The sequence below is a fragment of the Vombatus ursinus genome, unplaced genomic scaffold (assembly GCF_900497805.2).
Source record: "Vombatus ursinus unplaced genomic scaffold, bare-nosed wombat genome assembly UNPS02014813.1, whole genome shotgun sequence".
Taxonomy (NCBI): domain Eukaryota; kingdom Metazoa; phylum Chordata; class Mammalia; order Diprotodontia; family Vombatidae; genus Vombatus; species Vombatus ursinus.
In genome coordinates this window covers 30,880,027-30,899,642 of record NW_020954591.1, presented here as the reverse complement: position 1 = coordinate 30,899,642, position 19,616 = coordinate 30,880,027, and the positions used below count along the sequence as shown (strand labels likewise).

At 39.6% G+C, this 19,616-nt stretch overlaps 1 protein-coding gene across 1 annotated transcript in view; it reads right to left on the bottom strand.

The window, feature by feature from the left end:
- ETS1 (ETS proto-oncogene 1, transcription factor) overlaps window positions 1–19,616 on the bottom strand; it is a 190,636-nt gene that overhangs the window by 125,310 nt on the left and 45,710 nt on the right. The window contains exon 3 of the mRNA XM_027835254.1: window positions 12,004–12,148. Coding sequence (XP_027691055.1) covers window positions 12,004–12,148 — 145 coding nt within the window. The remainder of the gene's footprint in view (window positions 1–12,003; window positions 12,149–19,616) is intronic.

Below are 19,616 nucleotides of genomic sequence, written 5' to 3'. Positions count from 1 at the left end.
ACAGGGAAAGGAGTGTGGAGGGCTAGTAAAAGTCTTGAGGAGGAATCCTATCTGCAAGGATAAATTCAAGCATTAATTGCACTCATTTCTTAGATCCTAAGAAGGACCATAAGAAACAAACAGTTCCTCAGGGGTCATGAATGAGACGAACTATGATGCCAAAAATTGGACAGAGCAAAATATAGCCCTGAGATCTCTTGAAAGTGAAAAAGGGAGCATAGCTGACTGATAAAACCATGGGGTCTGAACTGGAAGTTCCTAACTGCCTGGCATCAGGCCACTAACCCTGGCTGCCTCTGAAAGTCAAAGGTTGCACCATACATCAATGGAAAGGTAATTTTTCCTCAATCTCCAATTAGGTCCCATGTTTGACCTATAACCTCTAGCCAATAAGACATTTGTACTCTCCTGACAGGCAACTCAGAGAAAAATGAATGAATAAAAGCTGAAAGGCATGTGATAAATTCACTCTAAAAAAAAAACCCAAAATGTATTTATTCATTAAAATTCATGAAATTAATAGACCTTATTCATTCCTTCATGTAAACAGGTATAGAGCAACAGCTTTCTTAACAATCTATCTCCTAGTCCAGTCCTATCTAAAACCATATACCAACCTCTTGCAAAAACTAATCTGTGTACAAAATCTGTATTGTGTCCCTTTTATTTATAAGTATATATATATACATGTGTATATATAAATGCTTTTAATATTAACATTTTCTTTTTACCATAATAAAAAGTAAAAATTTGATAAATATTTCACATTTGTATTATGTTAGTAGATATACAGTCACATTTGTAAGGTCAGAGATTCATAGCTTTAGAATATATATGTGTATATATATATATACATATACATGTGTGTGTATACACACATATACACGTGTATGTATACATACATATGCATAAGTGTGTGTGTCTATATGTGTGTGTGTGTGTGTGTGTGTGTGTATGTATATTTGTGTGTATATGTCTCTTCCTAAAGGACAGGCTCCTATAGGTACATCCCCTACTGTAAATTCACAAGGATGACGGCTTACTCGGAGATGTGAGTGATGGTAGATTACGGTAGATTACTCTCAAACTCTCTCGTCCCACATCAGGATCTAGACAACAGTGGCCAAACAATGCACGAGCTCTCCGCCTCGGTTCCTAGCTTCGTCTTGCTCCTGGCTTTGTTGGCAGCGCCAGGGTTAACCACCCGCCTCCTCACCAGCCCTGCAGAGCAATGATTTCTGTTTTATTTCAGCAGGGGAAGTGTGTGCCTGCCTGATTAGGCTGATGGTTTCCTCTTTTCCCATAACCTCCAGACCCCCATGGCCCAAGTGTTTACTCTCTGAAATAAAAAATCTGCTGGTGTTTTTCTTTTTTTGTGCTAGTGTATTTTGGGAGGACTGCAGGGGTGGGGGGAAGAGAGTTGGAGGGGAATGAACACACCTCCTCCCTCTCTCTCCCACTTCCCCCTCCCCACCCCAATTCTTTTCCAGCTGCAGGCTCAGTGCTGAGACCCCTGGCTACAGTGCAAGAAAGAAACTTATTAATGAGGGAGTTTGGTCTCCTGCTTCAGCAGCTATAAACACAGCGAACATCTGGAGAGAGAGCAAGAGTCTCCGTGCTGCCAGACACTGAGAAAAACAGGCTGTTTCCAAGATTCCATCCCCCACACACTCCATCTCACTCTCACCCCCCTACACTTACACACACTCCTCTCTGCTGAACTTCAGCTCTTCACATCAACCACCCACCCAATGATTTCCATTCACAGACAGATCTGAGCAGCATCCAGCCTGCTGAAGTCTCCTTGTTGCTCTGCTCTGGCTCCTTAGCCAGAGCCAAGTGTCGCTGACTTCAGTGAACACCATCTCCCATGCTCAGCCCCCATGTACAAGAGTTATAAGGGAGGGGTCAAACTGCTTGAAACAAATAAGGACTCCATGCCCCAGGGACTTTTTCCCAACTAGGACTAAATATTTGTGGTTTGAAAAAGTTAAGAGAACTTCACCCCCCTTTTACCCTGCCCCAGTCCCCTTTATTCCCCTGGGAGTTCCAGGCAGTTGCTGTTGAGTCCCAGGGTTTTGAGAAATAGCTATCTGGGGATGTGTGAGCAAGAATCCAATGATTTAATTCGAGATCTGCCTACCAAAGATAGACTCTTAGGGGAGTCACTTTCTGGGTCTTGATTTCCTCCAATGCTTTTGAAATCTTGTAATGTACAGAATCATTACTCTACCAGTCTCTCTAGCTTAAGGCCATGACTTAATCACTCTTCTTTTTCTTGTCCCCACTGTGGTTCCTTTTCCTTTCATTTAAAAAAAATGGGACCCAGTACATAGGGAGTGGCAAACCCACTAGCTGAAATTAGCCATGGACAGTGGCCTGGGGCTTGGAGAAAATCCATTTTCAGACTATATTAAAAATAAAAGAAAAAGACAGGGAAAAGAAAGGGGATTGGCAGCCTGTTTGGAGGTAAAGGGGAGTAGAAAGTGGGCTTTCCTGATCCAGCCTGACATTTCCCAATCCCTGCTGTTTTCTCAAATCCAAATAATGTAGTTAAATGAAACAATACTTTCTTTCCAAAGGATCTAATGCCCTTCAGCTCATGCTGAGAATTTCTAATGCAGTAGGTACTAGTAAAATGATCCTGAAAACAAGAACCAGCCCACATGCCCAGGGCCTCAAAGAAATTAAAATGAGTCAAATAAAAATGAGGACAAGTTATTCTCTTTTCTGTTTTAAATTGATTTTCATGAATAATCAAGATGTCAAGGAAAACCTGGAGTATGTGCACTACAGATAGATGTGTGTTCTGTTCTTCATTCAGTGAAATGGGGAAGCAAATGGCACTGGCACATGCACACTGGACCTAGGACGTGTTTCATGGCCAAATAAGTATTTTATGTAAGGGCACTGGATTTGAGGTCAGAAGATATAGGTCTGAATCCTAGCTCTTTTACTTGATGCTTCTGTGATGGTCCCACATCAGAACCTGCCTTTTGAATATCTCAAATCATAGACATCTATCTTAAACTCAACATGTACAAAACAGAACTTCTTTCCCACTAAACTCTCCCTTCTTCCCGACTTCCCTATTACCATCAAGGGCAAAACCATCACCCCTGACACCCAGGCTTAGGACATCATGATCATCCTTTAGTCTTCATTCTCACTCACCCTACACATCTAATCCATTTCCAAATCTTATCGTTTCTGTTTCATAACATCAATACCTCCTTATCTCCACTTCCACAGACACGATTCTGGTTCAGGCCCTCATCACCTCTTGCCTCTCCTATTGCAATAGCTTTTTAATCAGTCTCTTGCTTCAAGCCTCTCCTCACTCCAATCCATCTTCCACTCAGCAGCCAAAGTAATCTTCCTAAAGCATAAGTCTCATCATGCCACCCTCCCTATTCAATACACTTCCATGGCTCCCCATTACCTCCAAGGCCAAATATAAAATCTTCTCTTTGGCATTTAAAGTTTTTCACAACCTAACCCCTTCCTACCTTTCCAGTGTTCATATACTTTAATCCTGCCATGAACTCTATACCTCTGACCTTTTTGCTGTTGCTTGCACATGACATTTCATCTGATATTACCTTCCATCTTCTCTGAATATATCTTGTAAGTACCTAGTTATTTGCAAGCTTTTCCCTGATTAGAACATGAACTGCTTGGGGGCAGTGCCTGGTTTTTTTTGTTTTTTGTATCCTAGGCACGTGCCATTACAAAAAGTACTTACCAGATGCTTTCTGATTCACTGACTTAGCTTGGACAGACTGCAACATCTCTCTATTCCAGTTTCCTCATGTCTAATAAAATAGGCTAATCTAGAAGATCTTAAAAGGTCCTTCCAGTTCTAAGCCCATTGAATTCCTATAATGAAAAGGATACATTCCAACAACTAATACTTAATTTTCAGAAGCTTCATTACCATACATAAAAATAATGCAGGAGTATTCTAGGCTACATTCCAAGGTACGTTGAACAGGGCAGTTCTTTCCCTTCTCCTCTTCAAAGAGACAAACTGCCATTTCATCCATCTTTAGGACACTTCTGAGTCTCTGGTTTAAGGTCCATCCAGTGGCATGGTTCAAATGGTGCCAGCGCTACTCCCAGGGAAATTGACCTAAAAGACCTAAAGATTCATCCCTTCTATAAACTAGGTTCAGATCTAACCTGTCCATGAATAGTCTGTGCCTGAGAGATCACCACCAGTTTCTCTTATTTCAACCCAGTTTCAAGGGGACCAAAACTTCCCCCAATCCAGACTGACCTTATTAAAGCAGATTTTGCTCCCAGAGGATATGCTAATTGAGGAATCATTGTACTAAAGAATACTCAAAGCGAAATGTTTCTTGAAAACAGCTTTCATATTAGTTACTTTAATATAATCTCAGTTCAAATGCTGTCATTTAGGATATTCTGCCAACCTACAAGGGAACGTGATGTAGTGAAAAGAATTCTGGATATGAAGATTAAAGACCTAGGTTCAAATAGTGGTCCTGCCACTTACTACCTGTGTGACTTGGAGTAAGTCACTTAACCACTCTGGGCCTCATTTTCTTCGTATGTAAAATGTAAGGGTCAGACTAGATAAGGTCTTTTCCAAGTCACAATCTAGGGACCTATTACTTCTCTACAGAGACAATCAAACCTCGACAGCCCTGGAATACAAACAAAATACAAGCAAAAAAGATCTGTTTCCAAGAAAAAACTACTTGAAATAGGGTTGAGAAAAGGATAAAATGGTAGAAGAGTTATCCAAAACACAAGCTGATATCCTCAACAGAGACAGTTCAAAACACTGTTCATAAAACCCCTGAGCTGTCCTGAGATGGTCAGTTGAAAGAACCAACTTGCTATCAGAATAAACATTTCCATGCAAGGTGATTCTCTATTTAACAAGTCTCTCTGGCATCACATTCAGATTCTTCCACACTTAAAAGCCAGATTGGAGAAGTCTGTTTGTCCTTCTGAAGCTTTCCACCTGGTTTTTGAGAGCCCTTTCCAAACACTCACCCAGTTTTGATCTCCTCCAGCCGTCCAGCCATCTGAGAAGACTCCAGAAGAGACTGTGAGCTTGGACACTTGAGACATCTCCTGCTCCTGAACTCTCAGTTTATTTGGGAAATGAATTCTTTCTTTCTGGAATTTTACTAGTAAGTTTTTAAAAAGGAGAAATCAGTCACAATGCAATATAAAGCCACCTGCTTGTTGAATCTACTTTCTTCTCAAAAATATCTAACACTTTGTGCCTGGGATTCTTTCTTTTCTCTAGCTAAACACTCTTTCCCATTGGACTAAAAATTATATTTGGGAAAGAACCATATATTTCTTTATCACACCCAATATAGGGCAGTTAAGTGGTACAATGGATAGAGCACAGGCCTAGTATCAGGAAGACTCATCTTCCTGAGTTCAAATCTGGTCTCAGACACTTACTAGCTATATGATCCTGGTCAAGTCACTTATCCCTACATGCCTTGGTTTTCTCATCTATAAAATGGGCTGGAGAAGGAAATGGCAAACCACTCCAGTATCTTTGCCAAGAAAATCCCAAATGGGGTCACAAAGAGTTGGGCATGATTGAACAAGAATAATAAGACTCTTACCCACAAAAGTCCTCAATGCATGAATGACTGACTTTCAGAGTGAATGGAATATAGGCTTTATTTAACACATGTATCCAGATACTTCAACACAAACTATAGATAGAAAGAAAAGAAGAAGGAGGAGGAGGAGAAGTTTTTAATTTGGATCACTTTTTTGAGAAGAGAACAATTATGCCTTTTCAGCGGAGTGAAATAGCAAAAACTATATTATAGCTGGGAGGGAAAAAAATTAACTTAAAATCCTAAATGATTTTCAATGTGATGACTACAAAGATGAAGATAGGGTGCTTGGGGGTGGGGGTTGGGGAGAGAAGGTAGTTAGCTTCATCCAATTTAATACAACAATCATTCATTCTTTTCCATGACCACACACTACACCCCAACCCAGTCAATTTTCAAGTGCATACTTCGGTTACAAGGAAGTTCCCATTGGTATGGATCAATAAGTGAAATACAACTTCCTCTACCTTTTCTAGAAAGCCATTCAGGGACATTTCACACTGATGGTTAATTAATAGTGTTCTTTTCCTGTAATGACACCATCATCATTATCAATGTCAAAATAAAATGTAAGCTCCTTGAGGGCAAGTATTGTTTCAGGTTTTTGTCTTTTTAACTCCCAGTGACTAACACAGTGCTTCCCCAGTAGTAAGTGCTTTCAAATATTGAATTGAATTGAACTATATATTGTCACCTGACACATCATGAGCATATCCAATAAGTTCAGGGAGTTCAACTGGAACTCAGGATACCACCTGTACTCCAACACCAGTTCCAAAATAGATTGTTTGACCCCAAATGCATTGGAATCTTCTTTGGGGCCCCAGTTCCTCCATCTATAAACTACTCACCATAAACTATGTCCCTTTCTAAATAGAGCTGTAGTGTGAAAGCATCACGCTGCTAAGTGAGAGAAAACGGTAATGGTGTCTTGGAGGAGTAGTATAAGGAACTGATATAAAAATGAATAATGACAGGATAAACTTATTACTGTTGAGCTGGAGTGAAATCTCTCATCATGAGGGATAGAGGAAGGGAAGACAGGAGTACAGGGTCAGTAGGATCCACTCCAGTCAGACTATAAACAGAAACAGACTTTGCAGCCGTGTCTGGTAAGGGGCTCCATTGATTCACAAGGCTCCCGACTGAGGGATGACGAGAAGCTGAGATAGAAAGGGCCCATTCATTCATGAGGAACTCCTGGGCTCAGCCTCCATTGGTTCTTGCTAATGGCTCCAGGCTGATGGGAGAAGTTGGGGGGAGGGAGGAGAGGCAGGGAGAGGATAAGGGAAGGAGGAGGTAGAAAATGAAAGAAAATGATGACTACAAGATTGTCGTGAAGAAATGTACAGCTGCACAGGCAACTGCATGCAAATGTGGCTTCTTTATTTAGCCCTATAGTTAATGTCCTCAGATTCATCTTTCTTTCCCCTTTTCTTGTTGTCTTTGCCTATCCTCCTTCCCTTGTCTTTTTCTAGGTCTCTACATGTCTCTTGATTTTCTTTTTCCTTTTATTCCTTCGGTCATTTTTTAATGTTTTTTCTCTCTCCCTTCATGTTTTCATTATCCACCTCTCCTTCTACATTCACCTTTATTATCTGTCCAATTCTACATATCTTCTCTCTATATATCTCTCCCCTTCTGGTTGTTCTCTCCCTGTCTTTGTATTTCACTCAGTCCACAGTTTTATCTACTACTCTTCTGGTCATGTTTTTCCACATTCCAACTCTCCATCTCTCTGTTTCTGTCTCTGTCTCTTTCTCTCCTTCTGTTTGTCTCCCCTCAAATGCCCTATCTCCCTTGAGTCTAAGCTCTTCGTGAATCAAGAGAAGAGGGGAAAAAAAGGAAGAGAAAGCTACAATGAGTGGGTCTAATCATTTTTCAGTGACCCCCCTCCTGTTGGGTATTCCAGTCACCAACAGATGTGCAGTCCCTGTGAAAAGAAGTCCATTCATCCCTTCTTGAAGGGGAGTAGGGGTGGGGAGGAGGAGTGGCCATGAGACAGGCTGAGAAGGAGACTGGAGTTATAAATAGGATAAAAGAAAATGAAAAAGAATGTAGAATCTCTCTCTCTCTCTCTCTCTCTCTCTCTCTCTCTCTCTCTCTCTCTCTCTCTCTCTCTCTCCCCTCCCTCTCCCTTTCTCATTCTGCCCAACTTCAAGGAAATGTACTATAGCTGAAGGAGGCATTGGTTTGGTCCATGTCTTCACCTCCCTTCCCCACACACCACTACCAGCCCTTTCCCAGCCTACACACAGCCATTTTGAGAACTGAAAAGCAGCCCAGATAAATGCATGCTCCTCCTTTCTCTGGACAGCTCTAATCAAGGAGAAGGAAAGATCACACAGGACCAAGGCCATGGTCAATTTTTCATCTATTGGATGGAGCCTTGGATGGAGGGAGGCATTTCCATTCTGTTCACAGCAGAGACTGCCCCCAACTGGTTAGGGTTACATCTCTAGTGGAAGTCTGGCGGCATTTCTGAGCTACAGTTCATGTTGTCTTACTTGAGAACTAGTTATCACTTTGGTAAAAGAGGATTCTTGCACTGACCCTCTGCCCCTTCCCCCAACTTGAGCAGCTCCAGGTGCCTTCAATGTCCAACAAATCACCTGTAGAGGGGAACATGTACAAGGATACTTTACAGTAGTAAAACTACTAAGCTTTTTGAAAGCAGCTTCATCTTGAGATGTCTTATGTACTTCATATAGTTACCTCATGCTTTCTCTTGTGAACCCTTCTCCCTTTGGAAAGATCTTGTAGGGAGAGAGCATTATATCAGTTCCTCCTCATTTGAGAAAAGAAAAGGAAGTTTCTCTGCCATGAAAAGACAGCAGGACTGTCAAGTTTTTATTTGGGGGAGATAGTATTTTGATTCCTGCTATAATGTGGGTCTGGATGGAGTTATAGCCCCAGCTAGGACAAAAGCTCCAAAGATCTAAAGAGATGAAAGACATATATGGTAGGAAAGCTTCAACCTTTGTCACAGAGACAGGACTGAGCCCAAGCCTTCTGTTATTGATTTGGTTTAGGAAACATGAATGTATGAACAAAATTACCCTTTTTAGGGGGGACATGTCATTAAAAGTTACTTTTCTTAAAGAACTCTAGTTTCTAAGTTCTGAGTCTAATCTAGGAACTTGTTCAGTGTCTTCTCATCAGCTAGGTGATGCAGTGGATAAAGCATTAGGCCTGAAGTCAGAAAGGTATGAGTTCAAATCCAGCTTCAGACACTAGCTGTGTGACCATGGATATGTCACTTTGTCTCAGTTTCTTCAACTGTAAAATGATGATAAGAGTAGTACCTAATTCCAAGGTTTTTGTGAGAATCATATAAGATAACATTCGTAAAACACTTAGCAAAGTTCCTGGTATATAGTAGGTGCTTAATAAATGTTTGGTCCCTTCCCAGCATCTCCAGGTAATAAGTAGACATCTAGTACTTTTATATCTGGGGTACATAGAGAGGAAATGACATATCAAGATCTTCAAATTGACCAAATAAGATAATGTATGTACAGTGCTAGGTAAATCTTAATTAAAGGGCTATATAATTGTCAGCTATTACCACCACCACCATTATCATCTTTTTCATGGCAACAGGGAGAGTACCATTTGTCTCCCAGTCTAAGGTTCAGTCCATGTAGCACCTTTGCTTTTTTATGTGACTAAAACGGTTATTGTTTGACAACAATTCATTGTCTCAAAAGCCAACAAGAGTTAATGGAGTGAAAAAACAGGGCGCCTAGAATCCAGTATCATGTTAATTCTGCTCTGGGCTGAGTAACTGGTGATCAGAAAAAGGATATAATTGATCCTCTAGAATTATAACATCTTGATCTATTCCTCCCTCCTTCCCTCTTGCCTTCCTTCTCTTCTCTCTTCTCTCTTCTTTCTCTGCCATTCAATTTCTCTTCTTCTTCCACCTTTCCTTCCTACTTCTCCCTCTTCCACTCCCTGCCTCTACGTGTATGTCTGTCTTTTTCTTTCTTTGTCTTTGTCATTCTCTCTCTGTCTCTCTGTCTGTCTCTGCCTCTGCTGTCTCTTTCTCTGTCTCTCTGTCTCTGCCTCGCTCTGTCTGTCTGTCTCTCTCTCTGTCTCTGTCTCTCTGTCTCTGTCTCTGCCTCTCTCTGTCTCTCTCTCTGTCTCTGTCTCTCTCTCTCTCTCTCTCTCTCTCTGTCTCTCTCTCCCCCGTGTCTATGTCTCTCTCTCCAACTCTCTCTATTACCATTTCTCTCTGTTTCCCTCTCTCATTCTTTCCCTCTCATGTTTTTTTTCTAAAGAAAACAGTAAATTTATTTTTTTTGTTTTAAAAATACCTGAGGCAAATTTTTAAAAATATGAGCTATTTCCCAATTGATAAAGGATCAAAGGATATGAACAGGCAGTTTTCAGACAAAAAATTCAAAGCTATCCATAGTCACATAAAAAATATTCTAAATCATTATTGATTAGACAAGTGCATATTAAAACAACTCTGAGGTACCACCTCAGATTGGCTAACATGACAGAAAAGTAAAATGATTGGAGGGGATGTAGAAAAATTGGAACATTAATGCACTTTTAATGGAGTTGTGAAGTGGTCCAACCATTATGGTGAACAATTTGGAACTATGCCTAAAAGACTATAAAACTGTGCATACTCAGGAACTAGGTCTATATCCCAAAGAGATAAAAGAGAAAAAGAAAAAAAGAAAAAGGCCTATATGTACAAAAGTATTTATAGCAGCAGCTCTTTTTATGGTGGCAAAGAATTGGAAATTAAAGGGATGCCCATCAATTGGAGAATGGTTGAACAAGTTGTAGTATTTGATTATGTTTCGATGCTATTGTGCTGTGAAAAATAACAAAGAGGATGGTTTCAGAAAAAAAAATCTGAGATGTCTATGAACTGATTCAAAGTGAACAGAACAAGGAGAACATTGTTCACAATAACACCAATATTGTAATGACAATCAACTTTGAAAGACTTGTCTACTTTGATCAATATAACAATCTGAGACAATTCTAAAGGTCTCATGATGAACAAGCTATCCAGATCCAGGGAGAAAGATTATGAGCTCAAAGTGTAGACTGAAGCATATTTTTTCACTTTCTTTATTTTTTTTTGCTTTTTTTTGCATCATGGCTAATATGGATATATGTTTTTCATGACTTCACATGTATAATGGATATCACATTGCTTACCTTCTCAATGTGTGAAGGAGGGAGGGAGAGAATTCGGAACTCAAAAATTTTTTAAATCAATGTTCAAAAAATAAATAAATAAACACATTTTTTAAAAGAATAGAAGTTCTTAACTACAGATCTGTGTGGAACAGAGGCACACAGGATCAAAACACATTGTTGGGCATAAACATTTCTACTGACTTTATCCCCAAGAGGAATTTCTCAGAGTAAAGTGTAAGCACTCTGCAGACTAAAATGAAAATATAATTCATTAATTGAGATGACCTGGGGAGAAAATTCAGGTTTTGCCTGTGAGACTTAGGGTTTGCTTACTTCATTTAACACTATGTTCTCATGACAAATCAAGTTTAATATTCAAATTGATCACCTCTAATGTAATCTCCCAGTCCTCCCAAGTCAGGAATTCATAATCAGTGAAGTGAGGCAAACAGATAAAGGGTGCAATGTGTTTTGTGAGAAGCCACAGTCCCTAAGGTAAAATGAAAGTAGACCTAAGCATCTAGAATCTCTGGCCTTCCACTTCTCATGGGTCAGCATCATCCAACTGTAATCCTACAGAGCATTCTGTCTGGTTCTCTACAACCCAGATTCCACTTTTTGAAAAGGTGATGAGGTGTTTGCTTAAATATCAACCTCCTTGCACAGATCTGACATCCCGTGCACTGGAGGGAAGCATTTTTTATGTTTCCTCATCAGGATATTTAGCCACATTTGTCAATTCAGCAAATCTCTAAGCTCCCTACCCCTACTCCACCCCTCTCCACCTCCCCTGCCCCCAAATATAAACGATCATCTATATTTGCCTTATTCATGTACTAATTAGTTAGTGGCTAAAAAATTCCTAGGTCTTTCTATCATCTGTTAAATTGGAATTGTTATGAATCATAAAGCCAATCATAGCCTGCACTACTGGAAAATTGGCCTTTGAGACCATTTTAGTTAAAGCAGCCTCAGTGGATACAACTAAAACTTAGTCCCCTGCCACCAGAGGGTGGAGATTCCCAATGGATTAAGCAGGTCTGTTTCTGTCCAACTGAGGGAAATAGTGCCCACACCCACATAACCCACAGGGCTCTTCCCCACCTTGGTACTTCCTTTGGAAAGACCATTCCAGAGTATCAGGAGCTTTATCACATGTTTGTTGTCTTTTCCTAACCTAGTCTCTTTCCTTAGACCCTTCTTCCATTGATCCCACCTGTTCCGCAGTGTTCAAGGCCAGTAGGGACTTCCTGAGTGGCCATCTCCTCCCAGAATGGGTAGGATGCTCTCTGCTGGAAGTAACTAGATTGAAAGCCACAGGCCATCCCAGGATCTTCATAGGCATTGACAGGTCCTTGTCTCTGTGCCCAAGAGAAAAAAAAATGTCTTATTAGGAATAGGAAAGTGTCTTTGATTAGCAGTCAACGGAACAGAGGCTTCATTTGGGTACAAATCCAAGCTCAGCTGTTTTTTACCTGTTTAACCTTGAACAAATCTCTTCATTTGTCTAGGCCCTAATTTCCTCATTTCTAAAGGGAATAGGCCTAAATAATCTTTGTGTTCTCATCTAGATTTAAATCCCCAAATCATCCAAATACAACTAGACAGGGACATAATAGTTATAATAGTTCGCATATATGTAACCTGTGCCTCCCTCTTCCTCTCCCACTCTCCTCTTCTCTCCTTCCCTCTCTTATATTTGTATGTGTATATGTATGTATATACACATAGAGACATAAACATATATGTGTATGTGCACACAAATACAAACACACACAAACACGTGTGTATATACACACATATATGGGTATATGTGTATATTTTATATATGTGTATGTGTGTATACAAATGTATTTGTGTATACACACACACACACACACACACATATGGTTCAGTGGATAGAGTATTAGGCATAATCAGGAAGACTTGAATTCAGATCTGGCCTCAGACACTTCCTAGCTGTGTGACCTTGGGCAAGTCACTCAACCCTTTTTGCCTCAGTTACCTTATCTCTAAAATGAGCTTAAGAAGGAAATGGCAAATCACTCTAATATCTTTGCCAAGAAATCCCTACATGGGATCCCAAAGACTTGCACACAGCTGAAACAAATGAACAACAAAAAGTGTGGTGCCAGGCACTGGGGATACAAATGCAATGAATGAAACAACCCCTGCTTGAAAGGTCTTTATTTATTCATATACAACACTATATGCAACAAGGGGTGATAGTAGGGATCAAATGATATTATGTAATATGCTATGAACAATGAGATTATCTATAATAGAGTATAATATTTTATGTTATATAATATACATTATAACATATCCATTGTGTGTTATATACATAAACACACAATATGTGTCCATATACATATTCTGTAATGTTCATATGCCTATAGAATATATATATACGTACATACATATATATATTATACATTGTAGTATGTAATATATTGGGGCTGCTAGGTGGTGCAGTGGAGAGCATGCTAGGCCTGGAGTCAAGGAGATGCATCTTCCTGAGTTCAAATCCAGCCTCAGACACTTACTAGCTATGTGACCTTGGTCAAGTCATTTAACCCTGTTTGCCTCAGTTTCCTCATCTGTAAAATGAGCTGGAGAAGGAAATGGTAAACCACTCCAGTATCTCTGTCAAGAAAACCCCAAATAGGGTCACAAAGAGTCAGACTCAATGGAAATGACTGAACAACAAAAATGTAATATATTATTAAAATAATACATCATTTATAATCTATTGCTTATAGACTATTTTATAATCTCATTTGATCCCCACAATCACCCCTTGCTGTGTACAGTCCAAGTCCCAATACCCCACTTTATTTATACAAATAAATAAAGACCTAGATGTCTGGAATTATTTCATTCATTGTATTTGCATACCTAGTGCCTAACCCAGAGGCTAGAAAATAGTTTTATTTGTTGTTTGTTTTTTGTTTTGTTGTTTTTTAATATATGAGGCAATTGGGGTTAAGTGACTTGCCTGGAGTCACACAGATAGTAAGTGTCAAGTGTTTGGTCTGAGGCCAGATTTGAACTCAGGTCCTCCTGACTGCAGGGCCGGTGCTCTCTCCACTGAGCCACCTAGCTGCCCCGTGGTTAGCCAATAGTAAATACTTCATATCAATTGACTGGTTGGTTAGGTAAATGGCCCAAGGCAATATAGTTGTTATTTGGCAGAGTCAGCTCAGAAATCCAGTTCTTCTGATTCTGAATAGAGTCCTTGCTCTTCCGGCACAGTTTCTCCCAAAGACGCCACAGTCGTGTGGTGCGGTGGCAAAGATCTCTGAGTCTGGGCTTGTAGGACCTGGGTTTAAATCTTGGCTCCATTGCTCATGCTTGTGTGGTCTCAAGCAAGTCAATTAACCTTGGCTTCAGTTTTGTCATCTGTGAAATGAGTGGATTGGACCAGATTGATCTCTCTCTCTAAGATCACTTCCAGCTCTAAAACCAGGAGCCTAGGTTGTAAATTTGCCTCTAGCTTTCAGTTTAGGGGAGGAGAAGGGACAAATTTAGCCATTAGTACAAGCCAAAGCTGACTGATACATTAATGATCTTTGAAAATCATCACTAAAGCCTAGGTCTGAAAACAACGCTGGGTGTCATGGAGTCCATGGTCCCTTCCCGCAGGTAGTGCTGCACCAAGGTCATTTCAGATGGATGAACGTCACCTTGCTCTGGAACAGCTTGAGAAAAGAGAATGCTGCAAGTGTGGAGAGGTTGGCCTGGAGGGTGGGAGGCCCTGGCTTCTGGTCCCACCTCCAACATATACAATTATCCCTTCTACATCAAGGGAGTTAGGGGTCCAGCGCCCCCTCAATCTGGAAAATCCATGTAAAACTTTTTGGCCCTCCTTACGTACCAGAGAAGAAACCTGAGTTTTTTTTCTTTTTCTTTTATGGGGTGTTTACAGCACCTTATCATAAAATTTGGGTTGATATTATACAATACTCTACATACATCTTATGCATGTCTGAATTTCTAAACTTTTTCTGTGTCATCTGTTGGCCTTCATATGTCATCTAAGGTTTCCGCAAAACTCTCCCCAAAATTCCAATTTAATTTGTTATGCCAACCCATGATATATCAACATAAATGTGGAAATTCACACCCTGGATGGGATAACTGTACTGGCTATGTGACCCTGGTAAGTCAATTAACCTCTCAATGCTTTAGGCAATTCTCTAAAACTATAAAATGCAGAGAAAGTGCTAACTTGCATGGGTTGAGGGATTTTCCTCAATTGGGAGTTCCCTATCCCCTAGAAATTCTAGACCTAAACTCTATTGTTGGTAAACTGTTTTAACATCATACAAATTACTGAGTGCCCAAGGCTGTAAGAAAAGAAATCTAATAGTAATAGCAAATGGCACACAGATGACTAATGTAAAGCACTCTGCAAACCTTAAAGTGATATTTAATGTTAGCTATTATTGTCAATGCTGTGCTTTTAAGTTGAAAAAAATGCTGTTTTATGAATCTATGGTATAAAAATGACACAATCTTTAGTTCTCATTCTGCTAAGGTATATCTCTGGGCAGCTAGGTAGTGCAGTGGATAAAATACCAGGCATGGAGTGAGGAAGATCTGAGTTCAAATGTGGCCTCAGACCCTTACTAGCTGTGTGACCCTGGGTAAGTCACTTAACCCTGTTTGCTTCGTTTTCCTCATCTGTACACTGAGCTGAAGAAGAAAATGGTAAACCATTCTAGTATCTTGGCCAAGAAAGCACCAAAGGGGGTCATGAAGTCAGACATGACTGAAACAACTGAACAACAAGGTATATATCTATGATACTACAGCTAGAATAAGCTACTAAAATGTCTATCTGCTTAGTCAGCATTTAATACCAATTTATTTGAGATGAAAAAGGTTTGTGTCATATAATATGCAACAAATTCAATACAGTAGCACCTCCACCTGAATAGTAGGACACATTCAGGGAATTTTTTGTTAAAAGTTCAAAGACTGTTCAAGTATCAGAAGAACAGGGTCTAGTGACAAGATGACAGAAACCTTCAAACCCTAAGTGACCTCAGTTTCCTTTTTGTGTTGGCATTAAAGCCCATAAAGGGACTGATAGGTAAGACATGGCAACAAACATTTATTAAGCACTTATGTGCCAGGAACTGTACTAAGGGTTTATATAAGTATGTATGTGCATGTGTGTGTGTGTGTGTGTGTGTGTGTGTGTATACACGTGTGTGTGTGTGTATAATATGTGTGTGTGTTATTTAATCATAATTTGTTATAGTAAGCATCAGTGGACATGAACTGTTAAGCATACAAATATAAGCCACAGTTGGGGGTGGGGAGGGGATGACAATCTGTGCACTGGGGATAAATAGCCCATTTTTTTCTGTGGAAGGGATCACCGTGGAAGGTGTTATAAGGTTCTTATCACGGTTAAAGACATGATTTAAAATGTGTTCTTTATATGAATGTTGGTGAATTAATGGGTTGAAGTTGGCGATTGAATTCTAGCCATTCTTTAAAGGGTATTTAAAAAATCACAAATTAGTTGACAGGGAAGTAAATTGCAAAAATCCAACAACATTTGTGAAAGATGTGTGTGCTGCCAAGAGTTGGTCTTCCCAACATAAGTTTTATGGCCAAGAAGAATTCTTATTCCCATTTTACAAATGAGGAAAGTGAAGCTGCTAGGTGATTCAGTGGACAGAGCACTGGACCTGAAGTCCAGAAGAACTGAGTTCAAATTCCAGCCTTAGACGCTTAGCAGCTTGGGTGACCCTGGGCAAACCATTCTGTTTGCCTTAATCTACTGGAGAAGGAAATTGCAAACCACTCCAGTATCTTTGCCAAGAAAACCCCATGGACAATATGGTTCAAGGGTTCACAAGGGTCAGAAGTCATGAACAACAACAAAAAGTGAAGAAAAGTGAGGAAACTTCCCTAAGGTCGAATAGCTAGCAAATATGTTAAATTGTGTAATAAAGGATGCCTTTCCTGACATTCAATCGTCTACTTCTAAGGTGTTTATATATGTATGCTGAGTGCATCTGCTTTGATGGGACTGATTGAACCTTTAAATTCTCTTATGCTAATGTAGTGATTGTTCACCTTTTTTGGAGACGCTCTCTCCAGTGACTGAATGCTGGACTGATTGAGATCTACCATCCCCTTCCCCCAGAGCAGGGTTTGGGAGAGTTTTATAGAACATCTACCTGTGACTCTGGAATTCATAGAGATTTTTTTCTTAAGTTCCTAGGGGCAAATGAATCCACGAGTACCCATAATAAAGTAAGAGAGGAGTCCAAGGAAAGAAGGTCAAGTGAGAGCAGGAGTCTGACATGCTAGAGTACATAACTCCTCTTTCTACCCACCCACTAACCCCCACCCCCAACATCCTAGCACTGAGATAGATCAGTCATAGATCCCATTAAAGCAATGAGGGTGAGGTGTAAATAGGCTTAACAGTCTAGGGGGGGAGGGTGGGATTTGGATAGGTTATTTACATCTCAAAAAAGCAACAACTGGTAAACCTGTATGTATGTATGTATGTATGCATGTATGAATGGAAAGACAGAGAGAGATTTAGAATGTAGGCTTCTAAAGGTCAAGGACTGCTTTTTTTTGTTGCTGTTTTTTTTTTTTCATTCTCCAGCGCTTAACCAAATACCTGGAGTGCATTAGGTGCTTAATAAATGCTTGTTGATTAACAGCTCCCTTCTCTGCCCCCAATTTCCAATGGGCTAAATTTCCAGGGAATAGAACTTCTGGCTTATCTTACCTACTGCTAGCAAGAGTTTAGAGAAAGACTGAGGAGGAGGATGAGGAGGAGGAGAAGAACTATCCCCTTCCCCCACACTAACTAGCCCTGCCTGAGAATGAAATAAATGGATTATTTATTTTTTAGTAAGGTAAAGTCTTTTTCCATTCACTCTCCACCCCTATTCACCTCAGCTATTGCATTTGCATGCAGAGGATAGAATAAAAATAGAAGGGGAGAAAGTTTGGGTTGATTATGAATTCCAAAAAATAAATGACAAGCAAAGACTACAATTACGGAAAGAAAATCATGTAAAAAATAAAATTTTAAAAACTTGAACTCCACAGATTCAGAATTTGGTGTTATCCTGATAGTAGTTAGGATGAAGTTCACACTTTTGGTATTCATTGATCCAGCAAACATTGATTGAACACTTACTGTGTGCAAGCTTTTTGGGATATGCAAATTTCATTAATTACTCAATGAGTATTTATTATGTATTATAAATATATATTATATATTGAATATATATTATAGCTAGAACTACAGAGATAAACCACAAGTGCCTGACGTCAAGGACATTAGAGTGGCAGAACTGAAAATGACCTGAGAGAGGATGAGATTTAAGGTCAAAATGAACATTTAATGATTATCTAACCAAATTCTCTCATTTTGTAGATGGGGAAACTGAGGCCCAGAGAGATGAAATTAATTGTCTAAAGTCACACAGATAAGAAATAAGAGTTGGGATTTGAACCTATGTCCTCTGAGCCAGAACTTTAACTTCTATAATCATAGAATCACATTTGGGATTTTGACTGATAGAGATGTGTGCCAGGAAGAGGGGACAGCCTATGAGAAGGCATTCCTGGCAAAAATTGTTATTTCTTCGTATAAACTGAAGTGCAGTGTATAGTGAACATTTGCCTGGGTACAGCAAGAGAGTTGTAGGAGATGAAGATGGCTTTTCTCCCCTCTTCTCTCTTTAAAAAAAAATACATGCTTTATTGACATTCTTTTCTTTTACTCCTTTCTGTCCCTTCCCTTGTAACAGCAACAGAAAAAAGTAGTTAAGCAAAGCAAATCAACACAATAACCACACGGGTAAGCTATCTCCTGGTAGAGTGGAAAAATCACTGACTTTGGGGTCAGAAGACCTAGATTTGAATTCTACATCACTTACCTGTGTGACCTTCACCAAGTCACTTAAATTCTCTACTTTAATTTCCACATCTATAAGATGAGGGTATTAAAGTAGAGGTCCCTTTCAGCTCCAAATCTATGATCTCAGTCTGACAATACAGGCCTCAATTTGTACCACTAGGCTGGTTTCACCATCAGTCCTCTGAAAGCATTCAGCCTTCTAAGTTTTTAGAAGTTGTCTTAATCTACATTATCATGGTAATTGTATAATGGTTCTGTTTTTTCTTTACAAAGAAGGGGTGAGATAACAAAACCCAAGTTAACAATTCTTGGGGTGATGTTCTAGCCACTTGGAAGAACAAATACTTTTTATAAGGACTCATTTATATACAAGTGTCACAGAATATTTAAAGACAAATAATGGATTTGCTTATTAAAACTAGTGATAGGTTACATGTATACAGGTTTTACAGTTTACACTGTCTTTGCAACCCTGAGAGGTAGGTAGTACTAGGTATTATTATACCCATTTTACGGATAAGGAAACTGAAACTTGAAGGTGAAGTGACTCACCATACATCACACAGCCATTAAGTGTCAGAGGTCGGATTTGAACCAAGGGTTTCTGAGCCCTTTCCCCAGAATATCATGTTTTCTCTGAGTCTGTCTTATTTATTCATTGAAGGCCTCCTAAATACATCTATTAGCAACACAATCTAGTTGAAGAAATTACATGTACTTGTAATTTAATTTCCTTTGTATCAGGACTCTCATCCTAGGAGTTGCCATCCACATGGGTATTTGCCTTAGATTTTATTTCATTCATTTCTCAAATTAAAGAGAATGAGCATTGTGTTTCATTCTATCCCATGAGATAGTTGTGAAATCTTGTGAAATTAAAAAACCAGGATTGGGAATAACTAACCTTATGCTGCATGGAG